The sequence below is a fragment of the Physeter macrocephalus genome, chromosome 3 (assembly GCF_002837175.3).
Source record: "Physeter macrocephalus isolate SW-GA chromosome 3, ASM283717v5, whole genome shotgun sequence".
Lineage (NCBI taxonomy): Eukaryota > Metazoa > Chordata > Mammalia > Artiodactyla > Physeteridae > Physeter > Physeter macrocephalus.
In genome coordinates this window covers 19,674,081-19,687,728 of record NC_041216.1, presented here as the reverse complement: position 1 = coordinate 19,687,728, position 13,648 = coordinate 19,674,081, and the positions used below count along the sequence as shown (strand labels likewise).

The 13,648-nt window shown below is 56.1% G+C and overlaps 1 protein-coding gene across 3 annotated transcripts in view; it reads left to right on the top strand.

Moving 5' to 3' along the window:
* The window catches only part of PAX7 (paired box 7), a 102,389-nt gene that overhangs the window by 76,802 nt on the left and 11,939 nt on the right, over positions 1-13,648 (top strand). Inside the window, exon 8 of one of the 3 annotated variants that reach the window (XM_007104607.3) lies at positions 3,051-3,069. The exons of the other annotated variants lie outside the window; for them this stretch is intronic. Coding sequence (XP_007104669.1) covers positions 3,051-3,069 — 19 coding nt within the window. The remainder of the gene's footprint in view (positions 1-3,050; positions 3,070-13,648) is intronic. 3 annotated transcript variants of the gene reach the window in all.

The following is a 13,648-nucleotide window of genomic DNA, read 5'->3' as shown; positions in this document are numbered from 1 at the left end:
CGCTCCTTTTCCCCTTTTAGCCCCGTCTGCATCCGACCCTCTTTTGCTCCATCCTTCCTTCTCTCAAATCCAGTCCCCCTCCCCCACTCTCCTCCCCCTAATCTCTCTCATTCTTCTCCCGGCTTCTCCCGAAAACACCTCTTCTTTCTCCCTCTCCAGCCCCTCCCCGCCCCCTCGCCCTCTGCCCCTCCCGCCAGCCCCTCCCGTCCTGTCTTCCCTCTCCTCCCCTTCTCTCCTCCCCAGCCCGCTGATGGTGGGCTCCAGGCAGGGACTGGGCGCGGACCCCGACCCGGGTCGGGGCGGGGGCGTCGAGGTGGGGGGATCGGGCCGGATCCGCGCGGCCGCCCCTCCCCGCGCTCCGTCGCCTCCCCCGCCGCCGCCGCGCGCCTTTGATCCATGGCCCGAGGCCGCCTGACAGTGGAAAATGCGGGGAGACAAAACCACTCAGTCAGAGTGATTCCCAACAACTGTCTCCCCGAGATAAGGACGCGCTCGGGCTCGGCGGCCTGCTTAATTCCTGCGGCCCGGGCCTGAGATCGGGAAGCAGCAGCGAGCCTGGCCGCCGCCCGGAACGCCGGGCCCGGCGCGGGGCCTGCGGTTGCGGGTTCTGCCTCCGCCGGCCCAGCCGACGCGCGCACGGTGGCTGGTGGCCGGTGGCCGAGGGCCAGGGGAGCGAGTGCGCTCCGCAGACAGGCACTTCCTTGCTTGGTAGCGCCTCCAGTGAGGGCTTCCTCCCTCATTCCCATCCTCCATTCAGTGGCTCCTCTTAGCCAACGATGCACTTGCTGCGATGTTCTCACCCTCCCTTCTCATCGCTTAGCCAAGCCCTCCTCACTTCCTCTCAGAAGCTTCCCGTCCTCCAGTCTGGGTGGCCGCACTCCTTCCCAGGGTAGCAGTTTTGCCTCTGAATTCTAACTCTCTGGATACTGCTCTCTCCCCTTAAAGCAAGAACCGGGCTTTTCTCGGGGCGCGTGGCCCCAGCACAAAGCCTGGCTCATAGTAGGGGTCTGGTAAACAGCGGTGGGCCTGCATTGGACACAGCATCTATCGTATGCCCAGCCCCACGGTCCCTGCCTTCAAAGACCTTCCAGTTAGTTTGGCCAAAGAATGCAAGGAAACCAGGAGCCAGAAGCCTCCAGAGAGGAGGGGATGCCCCGGACAAGAGGGTGTGGGGAGGTAGGGACGTATCTGTGGCCCTCGCACCCACCTGACAAGAGAAATATGTTTCTCGGGGATGCCAGGCTAGGCTGGACTGGACTGACCACCTGGAGGTCCACCTTTGCTTTCCCACCACCTTCCTTGGCAAGCTGGAGTCTACCTTGGAGGTTCAGGAGGTGACAAGAGGTCAGATTATGTAAAGGGAGAGCAAAAGGGCGCCTTCACAATGCCAGCCTACAGCCCCAGGGCGCTGTCTGTTTGGGACAGAGAGAGCCAGCATGATCCGGGTGATGGCAGGGGCCAGAGGTCATGGGGAGGCAGAGTCCCCATCTCTGGGGGTGCAGGCAGGATCTGGTTTTGTCAAGACTCTTGGAGAGTGGGTTCTTAGAACGGTAGGGGATTCAATTAGAGTCAGTGGTTCCCAAAGCTGTGCATCAAAATGATCTGGAATGCCTGTTAAAAATCAAAATTCCCAGGCTCCACCCTGATAGGTCAATACAGTAGTAGCTCTGCTGTGGGAGAGGGGGAATCTATATTTTAAAGAAGGCACCTTCCGAGGCAGCTGGTGCGAGGTCTGGCACATCCAAAGCACCGGATTAGCGAGCCTTCACCTTGTCAACATCGCATCAGCACCTTGACCCTCAACCCCCTTTCTTTAGGAAGTGACTCAGGGGCAGGGCTGTTTGAATTGAACTGAGACCCCTCTCCAGCGATCTCCGGGCTGGAAGGCTCCCTTGAAGTAGTTAACCCACTGCCTCCTTTTATAATAGAGACACCTGCGGTAGCCCTCCACACTTCTCACTGCCTAGAAAGAGTCAGGGATTAGCCGGGCTTTTCCGCGGGCACGGTGGGTGTGGCAATGGCCGGATCCTTCCAGAGGGTCCGTGGACAGCATGTACAGTCATCTCTGCCTCTGCTCCAAGTGGCACGGGCAATCCCTGCTTTGACACAAAGCCCTGGGCAACCTTTCCAAGGATCGAGCACCAGGCAGGGAGAGGGAGACCCATCCCTGCCTGGCTCCTGTCCCTCCATCCTGCTCGTTTGTTGGGGGCCAGCAGAGAGCGTAGAGGCTCAGCACGCGGGCGACCCTCTTGCCAGACCGGGGTGTGACCTGCGGCATCGGAGGATTAAGGTCCCATGAGAGCCCTGGCAAGTGCCTTGCACAAAGGGGACGGTCCAGGCTGAAATTGAGACATGATGCCTGGGGGCAGATATTCCTGAGCCTCCCCCAGGGGCTGCCTTCCCTTTCCTATCACAGATAATGCCCCCCACCACTCCTAACTGCCCAGGCATCCTTCCCTGAGCCCCCTGGATCCTGACTCCCACCCCAGCCAACTCCAATCTCCCTCTCTAGGCCTCCGGAGGAAGCGGCTGTCCCAACTGCGGTCCCACCCTGCTCTGGCTCCCAAGGAAATGGGGCTACTTCTCTAGCACCTTTACTGTTCATAATAATTACAACAAATGCCCGATTTGTTCAGAACCAGAGGAGTCAACGACGTGCTTTTGCCCCCATTAGCTATTTGGTCCTCACTGAGCCCTGAGGGCCTGGAATTGTCAGCGGGGCAAAGTTCAAGGTCAGCAGCAAGGGACAATGTTGGAATCCAAAACCCAGGTCTGCCCAATGCCAGAGATTAAATTCGGTCCTCTGTGCCAGGCTGCCAGAACGGAACCCTTACCTCTCCAGGTCTGGTCTGCACTTGAACAAGCTCCCAGGGGATTCCCATGTTGAGGAAAGCTTGAGAAGCACTGGCTGAAATGACCTCGTTATGCCCTCCCAGCTCTCAGATGCCCCATAAGCTCGTTGAGTGACTCAGAATGGACCACCCTGGGCAGCAGAGGAAGGGGAAAGGAAGGGGCCTTGGAGGGAAGCCGCCAAAATCCCTCAGAGGAAGAAACAGGGGAGCAGAGGAGGTCGGCTGAGGGCTCCTCCAGCCTGCAGTCCAGTGCTGGGCTGACAACCCGCTGGACCAGGGTGCTGGCCTGGCCTCCCGGCCTAGTGGCCTCACTTCTGGCACACTAGGCTCCAGGGCTGATTTGGGAGGCGCCCCCTGTTGGAGGTATGTAGGAGTGGAGGGCAGAGAGGCATGAAAGTGGACAGACAGCACCACAGACGCATAGAGAGAATCAGGGTGTGAGATGCTGGTGGAGAGAAGGGAGGTCAGTCCAGACAGATATGCAGAATGGCGGAGGCAGAGGGAGAGAGGCAGGACGAGAGGAGAGACAGAGAGAAACAGAGAGACACCCAGAGACCAAGAGACAGAAATGGGAAGAAAGACAGAGAGAAAGGAAAGGAGGCAGAGCAACCCAGAGAGAGTATTCAGACAGGGACTGGGACAGGAAGCAAAAGGCAGAAACGGGGAGAGGCCGGGCTGACGGCAGTGATGGAGAGTCAGAGGCACAGTTGGAGGGAGATGAACTCATAGAAATGGGGTGGGGACAGGGACCCGAGACAGGAGGGAGAACCCCAAAGCTGGAGGAGGGAAGGTGCAGAGGGCTTGAGGGAGACACGTTCCCAGCTCTGCAGTCAGACTCAAGTTTGAACGCCAGCCCCACCTCCTCCTAGCTGTGCGGGCTTGGGGAGGGAAGGATCTTTACCTTGAGTTCCTGCCAAGGACCAGTGGGACATGGGAACCTGCCAGAGCCCAGCTACTCTCCATGCTCCTTCTCTGCCCCATGGTCCAGGTGTCCATGGCAGGGACCTTTTCTCAAGCCCAGGCCTGAACCCCAGATGCCCTCCTCCCAGCCCTGGCCTCCTGGTGTGGCAGTGGTTGGTCTCCAAGCCCCCAGAGCCCAGGGTGAAAAGTCTTGGCCTTTTGATGAGTGTTTCCCTTTAGTTCCAGATGCCACCCTGACAGGGGCTCCCCTGTGATTAATGTCCCCACCCCCAAGGCCTGGGACCTGCCCCTCTTCCCCAAGCCAGAGCTGGTGGGTGTGTGGGCAGCATAGGGACCGAACCTTCCAGAATCCCCTCCTGCTTTTCCCTCTTCCTTGACCCTTCCTCAAAGCCACCCTCAGAGGAGCCAGTTAAACTCAGATGAGCTGAGTTTTCATGCAATTCCCCGTTTTCTCATCTGTGTGATATTCATAATCCTGCAGCCATGGTTAGGAGGCTGTGTCAGCAAAAGGCCTGGAACCCCTTGGGGCAAAGCGGAGAGACCTCTGGGAGCCTGCTGGGAGGACCCTACAGCCCTGATAACAGAAGCACTAAAGGTGGACATAGGGCATAGAAGAACAACTTTGGCTCTGACAGTGACCCCGGGGGGTGAATTAGACAGTCATCAAACCATGGAGGGGGCATACAGGCTTCAGCCATTTGAAGGCTCTTATACATAGTGGCAGGGGAGGGGACCATGGATCGTTGGCAGTACTGCCAGGTGGTCTTGGGGACTTCTGTCGGAGTTGGGGACCACAGTTGGAGATGCAGGTTGAGTTCAAATTGGTCGTGGTCAAATGGGAGAGCTTTAGATAATAACTCTCCAGTTGGGATGGGTGGTTACCAGCTGTGTGATCTTGAGCAAATGACTTGACCTCTCTGGGCCTCAGTGTCTTCATCTATAAAATGTGGATGACAGCAGTACCTGTTTCACAGGGTTGTTGTGAGGAGAAAATAGGTTAACACGGGAAATGCTTAGGACCCTGCTTGGCATGGAGTAAGCACTGAATCCTGTTAGCTGGCATTACAGATGGTTACCTTCGGAAGCACAGTCAGCACAGGGTCACGGAGTTGGATTGTATTGGGAGTTGGGAAACCGGCTGCATTGGGGTGCATGCGGTAGAGGATGGGGTGGGCACTCCATTCTGGTTCCTACCCCACCTTGCCCAACCCCCTTCTCAAATAACCCAGGGCATCGCCTTCCCAGCCCGCAGCACCAGCAGAAAGCTGCTGTCTCCTCCCTCGTCTCTCCCAGCCTGGGGCCTGCAAAGAGACAGCATCTCTCCGTGACCGTCCCCAGACTCTTGTTGTTTGGTACATCGGAGCCGTGGGCACGTTTCTGCTAATTTTGTGGCTGCCTTTATCAAATGGGGATTCACAGGCGCTTTATCCTCGATAAGTGGATTAGTCGGTGAGCTAAACAAGATGGTGTGGGATGCAGGGGCTGCTCCGGAGAAGATATTTGTTTCGCAAAGAATGGAGCCTGCGTTGCCTTCCCTGTGCAGGCGAGGCAGGCAGGGCGGTGAAGTAGCTGGAGGGCCGGCCCTCTGAGCTCCTTCTCCCCGGGCAGGGGAGCCCTAACTCTTCGGAACTCCCTACAGGGCAAACAGGAAGTGGGAGGGAGGCTGGGTACCCGGAGAACAGGGTCCCTCTGGGGAGGAGAGAGTGGAACCCCGAGTTCAATCCAGCTACCTGTCATCCCTGGGCTCATTTGGAGAGTGTCAACTCCCTGGGCGGCAGCTTCCTCCCTATCTCCTACCTTCTGATGCCTTTGTCTTCCCTCCTCCCCTTCCTCCTAGCCTTTTGCTTCCCTTTTGTTTCTTTTCTTTCCTCCCTCAAATACCTCCGAAGGCTTTTTGCTGAGTATTGTGAACCCAGACATGGATGAGACGTGGTCCTTGCTTTTACAGACAAAAGAACAAAACCAAACCCAGAAGCCTCCAGACATGGCAGCAAGAGGCAGCTCTGGTTGCACACTGGGCTTCTCAAAGTTCTCTCCAAAGTCCAAAGTGTGTTCCCCCACGGCCCTGGGGGTGGGTTGTAACAGATTTTTATGTAGTAGCTTTAAAATGCAGGCTCATTTTGCATGCTTTGCCACTGTGGAGCTATATTTGTTGACCGTCACAATAAAATTAATTAGCATCAGGGCAAGTCGACACTCCAGGAAGTTGTGCCATGTTCTCTTGTGACTTGGCATGGTACATGACGCCATGCAACATCATGGATGTTGAAACTGAGGGAGAGGCAAAGATGACTGGACTGTGGAGTTTGGGTGACCAAGAGGCTGATGTAATCGTAGACAGATACAGGGAGTGCAGGAGGAGGATTGGATCAGGGTAGATGTGTGGAGGTCAAGGCCAGGGGGCTTCCCAGGAGAGAGCTCAGGGCAGAGATGTGGATTTCAGAGGCCTCTCTCTATAGAGACCCAGAGACGGAATAATATGCTCAGGGGGAGAGGAGAGAAAGCGTCTGGGAGGGTGCTTGGTCCAGCTGTTCCTCTAGGCTGGATGAGAACACAGGGGGACCCACATGTTTTCTTCTCCCCCTCCATTTCTACTATGGGTGGCCGGGATCTTGAGGTCCCTGCTCTGTGCTGCAGCAAGAATCTGGTTGAGGGTGAGGGGGGAGCAGAGACTCTAAGAAGGAAAGAAAAGGATGGAGCAGAGCATCCCGGGTCCCCAGCTGGTCCTTAGCAGCGTCTGTCCTCGCCAAGCTGCCTCCAGCTGAGTGTGATTTTGCTATTTATTTACATGTAATTATTGCTATGAGGTGCAGATATTAACGCTGTCAAGAGCAATTTGCTCTGACATTTTTCACTCACTCGTTGCCCCCGCCACTCTCGATGGAGCCCAGGGCTCTCCCGGCCCGGGCCGCTGCTCGCTCGGTGGCCGGGCCGGAACCACCCAGCCGGCAAGGAGTGGCGTCAGTGAGCTCACCCGGATCCTCTGCAAACTCATTAAACTTCGAAATTGAATTTGGTCCGGGAGAGGGCTGGCTGGGCCCTGCTCCACCCGGCCGAGGCTGGCTCAAGGCCTCCCTGCCCTGCCTTCCTGCAAGAAAACTGGGCAGGGGCTGGGCTGGCTGGGGCAGGGGCTGGCGGCTGAGGCTGGCAGAGGGCAGCTGGTGAAGCCGGTGGAGGGTCATTTTCAGAGAGGTGGGAGAGGACACAGCCATCAAGGCAGCCACGGCATAAAGGTCAGGCATGGCGGCTGGAACCCTCTCGACCCCATTACCTGCTCACCCTACAAGAAAACCAGGCAGCTCTAACTTTGGGGGACGTTATTGCAATTGACTGCTATACCCGCCTAACAAAGAGACTTCCCTGTGGGGCCCGGGCAAGCACCTTAGGCAGCCTGCAGGGGGTGGTACCATGCGTGTAGGAAAGGTGCCAAGCTGACCCTGCAGTGGGTCCCGGAGGTAGATGCTGGAAAGAGAATTGACTTTGGAGTTACACCTTCCGAGTTCAAGTCCCAGTCCACCACTTCCTGATTGTACAGACTTGGGTGAGTTTTTTTTAGCTCCCCTGAGCCTCAGTTTCCTGAGCTGTAACACGGAACAGCCAATACCCATATTTCATTGAACCTAAGATGATTTGATGCTGGCCCTTTCTTGATCTTCTCAGAAGACCTCAACCAAACCTTTGCACACAGCTGGTGTCACTGCTACCGCAGCCGTAGCAACGTGCTATGGATGGTGAAATGCATTCCAATTCTAGAAAGATGAAAATCCACATTGTTCTGACAGCTGTGGTAAGGAGTGAATGGCAGGGCTGCCCGCCCATAGTAGGTGCTTGGCACGTAGTAGGTGCTTAATTATGGAAGGCTATGATCAGGTTTCCTTGTGAGCCTCTTGATAACCAGGGGCTGTTTTATGCAAGAGGACACTGAGGTTTGTTCCTTTTTCTCACTCGTTCTTTCCACTGAAGGGACTTTGCTCCTTGGAGAGGACCAGCAGGGCCTGAGCCATCATGGCCGTGGGTCCCTAACGCGTTGTGATACGTGCCAGCTTGTCTGCCCAGGTACTAACGAGGCCTCCCTGCCACCACTCACTCCCTGCCATGGCCAATCTGCGTCCTCGTCTCTGGTAATTACCGAGGGGGAGCACTCCCACCGCGCCAGGGGGCCCGAGAGCCCAGGCCACCCTGTCCCCCTCCTCCTCTCCCAACCTGGGCCCGGCCAAAGTCAAGGAGGCCCCCCTCCCTCCCCCTCTCAGCGCTCCCAGCTCCCCCTCCTCCCTTCAGCTCAGCCAATTAGGCCCCTGACACCTGGAGCCACTGACAAACTGTTTCTGTCACTTGCTCTCTGTCTTTCATTAGGGCCGCAGAGGAGGGGGAGCTGGAGGGGAGGGGGAGGAGATGGGATCTTTCATGCTTAGTAAGGCCAGATACATTAATTACAAAATGGCCATTTGCCGCGTGAAAGTGTGCTAATTAAATTTATGCAATCATTATCTTTAAATAGTCATATCTTTCCCGGCGATCGGCCCCTTCCTTCTCCAACCCCACCGCCGCTCTGAGACCGGAGTTGCGCTAATCCCCATCCGCCATTATCACGCCATGAGAACTGGTCTCTGAATCCCACTGCACCCCATCAGCTCCAGCACCCGCCAGGGACCAGGAGCCCTTGGACCCATCCTGGCACAGACCCCTTCAGACTTGGGCCAACCCAGGATCCGCCTAGGGAGGGGGAAGCCAAAGTCAGCCCCTGCCCCACCAGTGTTTCTAGATGCTTCTAGATGTTTCCAGATATTTGGAGGTTGACATCTTGTAGACCAAACACTGGAAATGTGTGTGTGTGTGTGAGAGAGAGAGAGAGAGAGAGTCTTAACTTCTTGGACAATGAGTGGGAAGTCATTCTGTGCACCCCCCCATTTTCGAAACAGCCTTTAGCTAAGCCGGCAAGGACCCCTGGGGTGAGGAGGGGGCTCTGAAACCCACTGAGTTGAGGGGAGAGGAGGGACCTTCTGTTTATTTTCATCCACCCAACTCTGTGCCAGGCCCTGTGCTGGGGATAAAAGATAAGTAAATTCATTCATTCATGGATTCACTCACTCAAAAACTATCTGTTAGACATCTACTGTGTGATGAGCACAGCAAATGTGCCTCTGGCAGCTCTTGGTCAAATCCAAGGTCAAGGTCGGTCTGTGCCCAGGGCAGAAAGGGGGACCATGGCAGGGCTGAAAGTTTTCTCTCAGTGATGCCCCTTTTTTGGCTTCGTCTCTCAGAGTGTCTCCCTTCACACACCAGGAGGTTCTTACCACAGTCTTGGCTGAATCCTTCCTCTGCAGAAATTATCCTCCCTGCTTTCCTCTCCAATCAAACAGAGCCTGACTCCTGAGTCTTTTCGGGTCCGGTCTGTGGAACTCCACGTGGAGGGAGGAGAGAAGCTGGTGGACTCTGGCGGTGGGGAGGGCCCTCCTGGCCAGAGATGACAGTCAGTGACCAGCTGTTGCCCGAGTGCCCTCTGAGCTTCTGAGGCCCCCAAGCCCCAGTGTGTGCCCTTGGTGTGATCAACTAGAGGGGCAGACTGGACATGTGCCCAGACGTACGTGCTGTACCCATTCGCAACACTCACACATGAGAATCACAAACGATACTCACACACATGCACACACAATACTTTCACACGAACTCAGGAGCACACATACAGAACTCACACCTGCACACGTACTCTCATGTGTACATGCGTGCACGTACGAGACACTCACACATGCACACACCATATTCACATACATGCACACACAGACTCACAAACACACATACAGAATTCAAATATACATACACACAGTACTTTCACGTGCACCTGCATGCGCACACATCCACACTAGTCTCACACATGCAATATCCCCCATATGCTCCCGTATAATACACACACACACACGACACACACATAACACAGAGTTAAGAATGCCCCAGAGCCACATATGGAAAGTGAAGACCACGGCCAGTGCAGGGCAAGAGTACTGGACTAAAAGTCAGGGGTCAAGGGTTCTTGCCCCAATGCTGCCACTCATCCCCTCGGTGATTCTGGGTGAGCCCCTCCTAAGCCTCAGTTTCTTCATCTGAGAAATGGGGTAACAGCGCTTCATAGAATGGTTCTGAGGCTTAAAGGGAGATGGCTTTGGAGACTGTAAGGTGCTGTGCTCATGCGAGAGAATGGCCTTGGAATGGAAGACTGGGCGGGGACAAGCGTGAGGGGAACAGGAGTCAGGGGGCTGGGGTTGGGGTCGGGCAGGGGAGGGATGCTTGCTTGGGCACCAGCTCTCCTGGCTGGCGGGGGGGCGGCTGTGTCAGATGTGGCTGGTGGAGGGTGTGGCAGGCGAGGGCCACAAGCAGAAAGATGGAAGGCGAAGTGGGGGGCGGCGACAGGGAGACCTGCTGGAAATCTTGTTTGGATGCTCAAAGTCGGCACCCGAAGCCCATTACCGCTGTCCACAGGAGGCAGGGAGAGGGGAGGGGGCCCAGATCCTCTTAGCGGAGAATTGAGCGCGAGACAGGGGGAGCAGCGGTGGTGGGCGGCTATCTGGGTGGGTGATTTCTCGCTTGCACGAATCCCAGCGTGGAGCTGGGAACAGGCAGCGGGATGGGCGGGTGTGCGTTTGCGTGACGTGTGTCTGCGGTGTGCGGTGTGTGCAGGTCTGTTTGCCCGTGTACATCTGTGAAGCGTGTGGATGGCGTAGGGGCGGGCAGTTGTTCACATGTCTCATTCTTCGTGTGTCCATGTGGGCTTGTCTGTATAATGCCGTGCTTATCCCGGTAGGCGTGTCTGTGTGTATTCTGTGTGCATGCCGGTGATTTCACCCACGTGGGTGTGGAGGTGTAGTCATATTGTGTGTGTAGCAATAATGGTGATGATCTGAGAGCAGTGGTTCTCATAGCTGGCAGCATACTAGAATCATTGGAGGAATGAGCTTTTAAAAATCTCGATTCCCAGACCCTCAGACCAACGAATCAGCAGCTCTAAGGGGTGGGGTCCTGGCATCAACATTTTAAAAGACTCTCCAGGTGATTGCACTTTGCAGCCAGCATGGAGAAGCAGTCTCCGAGCAGACAAACCCCAGGGGAGCCGCCCTGTGCCTTCTCCCCAGCTCTTAGCCTGCACTTATGGGGTTTATCTGCACACAGAGATGGACTTCGGACCCCAGACCCTGAGAGGCCAGGGCAAGTCATGAGCTGGGCTTCCCCGGCTCATCCTCAGCCTGGGACAGTCTGTGGTCCAAAGAGACGTATTTCATGTAATGCAGACGGAAATTGTGTTCCATTCCTGGCAAGCTGTGCCCTTACCTTCTCTCCCTGACAATGGGAACAGGCTGTCCCCCAAACATGCCCCTCTCAGCTCTTGTGGAAGTCAGGGGGATGAGTTAGTAAGCGGGTGGACCAGGCAGGGCTGCAGTCAGACCTGAGGCTTGGAGATCAAAGCGCTTAGTGTGCCAAGCCAGCCAGTCATTTGGGGGCCAAACCGGAGCCTGCCGGCAGGAGGGGTGGCCATCGTGAGCCCCAGGACCGGCTTCACTGCTGCTAGTTTGCGGGGACAACTCTGCCCGAGTGCAAACCATTGCCCCTCTTTGAGCCTCCGTTTCCCCATCTCTGAAGATGTGCCAATCTCCGAGGTGCCTCCCAGCTTTCATGTGTGTATTTAGATGTGCTTACGTGCAGGTATGTGCACAAAAGTGCATTGATGAGTTTAAGAAGGGTAGGTGGGCGTACGTGAAGTTTATCATGACAGTTTATTGGAGTTTTGATGAAAAGCCATGTGGTGATCTGGAGAAGAGGTGTTTTGAGTTGTCTTGCCTTCTGGGATGCAGGTGTGTGTCCCTGTGGAGGTGCAGTGTGGGCTGCTCTGTGCGGTGTGTGTGTTGTGCAGGTGTGTGAATTCTGGGCCTCGCTGCTTCTTAGCTGGAGACTTCATAGATTCGCCACTCTCTACAAATGAGCACATTCAGGAACCCTTGGGGACCAAGGCAAGCCGTGAACTGGGCCTCCCCAGACCATCCCCCAGAGAGGTATGACCAGTCCACCTGACACATGCCTTGCTCCCTTTCCAGAGTGCAGGCAGGGTGATGCTCCATTCAGAAAGCACCCACTGTGTGCCAGGCCCCATGGGGGAGAAGAGATAGAAAAGACAGGGTCCCTGACAGGGAGGAGGTCCCTGGGTCTGCCTTGTCTCAAACCATGTCCCATCTAATCCAGGTAGAAGGTGGGGGGAGAGGAAGAGGAGGGGGAGAGCTTACATTTACCGAGAACAAATAACATGCCCGGCACTGCGTAAGCATCCTATGTGCATTTACTCATTTAATCCTTCCAATAACCCTATAGGTAGCTACAATTACTATCGTTCCCATTATACAGATGAGAAAACTGAGGTCCAGAAGGTTAAAGAAATTGCCCAGGGTCACAGCTAGTCAGCGGCAGAGCATGGATGCTCATGCAGATATCCTGGCCCCCAATGCTACAAGGAAGCCCCTCAGAGCACTCACTCACTGGCCGAGTGCCTTTGGTGAAACCGCTGTCCCTCTGAGGCCTCAGCGTCCCCTTCTGGCATTGCAGAGGCGGGGCTCCCCACCTGCTGCCTGGTCACTGGTCCCGTGGTCCTCGGCCTCATTCTAACCCCAGTCTCATCTCCAGGTCCACTGTCCTGACCTCACCAGTCTCGGCCCCTGCCCCTCCCTCCCCGCTCTGCATCCTGCCATGGGCCCACTCACCCACCCTGAACCTGGCCATGGAGCCCCGATGATGGTGATCACCCCTTCTAATTGCAGCCTCACTCCCAAAGCCACGTTCGGTTATCACAGAGGGTGCAGATCTCACAGCTCAGCCTCCTCTGTCCCAGGCCCTCGGGGCCAGCTCAGGAACGGAGGGAATTAATTACATTTTTCCCATCCCCTTCTTTTAAAGTAGGGGAGCGCCGGCACGTCCCGGGGGAGGGGGCGGTGAGCAGAGGATGTGGAAGGGGGGCTGCTGCTTGGTTCCCGCGGCCCCCACCCCCCAAAACCTAGAAGCCTCTCCCCGGCGGCGGCAGAAGGTGGCGGGGTGAGGCCGGCCCCTTATTGATTTAGTCTGGTGGAGGCTGGGACTGATTTAGAGCAGAGGGAGAGGAAGGGGCTTGGGGGGCGCGCATGGCGGGTAGAGGGGGAGAGGAAGGGATGGCTGTCACTCAGCCTGACAGACAGCCCAGAGATTTGCCTTCAGATAAAACCTTACAGATGTGGAGGTCGGTATTGATTTTGAGTTAGTAACGGTAACGTACCAAGAAGTAATACATTAGTGAAAGCAAGGTCACCGGGAAAAAAGTAAAACCCACCGGGGGAGAGGCCTTAGCATACTTGAGGGGGTGGATTACCGCATCAGACCAGGACTTCCTCAAGTTCAAAAGTTTGCAGGCCCCAGACCTCGGCTGGGCCCCAAACTCTGGGCAAACGCTTCCTGCTTCCGCGGGCAAAGAGGGACTCCCGGGGGCCCATGGGCCAGCCACAGGCCGGCGAGGGCCACGTAGGCCTGCGGGGCTCTGTGCATTGGGGCTGCTGAGGGCCTCTCTCTCTCGTGCTCTCCAACACAGCTTGCTGAGGGGAAGGAACACAGCTCGGGGTCAGGGAGACACGGGTTCAAATCCTAGCTCTGCAACTTACTGGCGGTGTGATCTCAGGCACTCCTTTTCACGTTCCTGTGCTTCGATTTCCCCATCTGCAGAATGGGGGTAATAGCCCATTTGCTGGAGAAGTCATTCAGTGCTCCCCTCTCCCACCTCTCTTTATTTTTTATTTATTTATTTATTGTTTTTTGAGGTACGCGGGCCTCTCACCGCTGTGGCCTCTCCCGTTGCGGGGCACGGGCTCCGGACG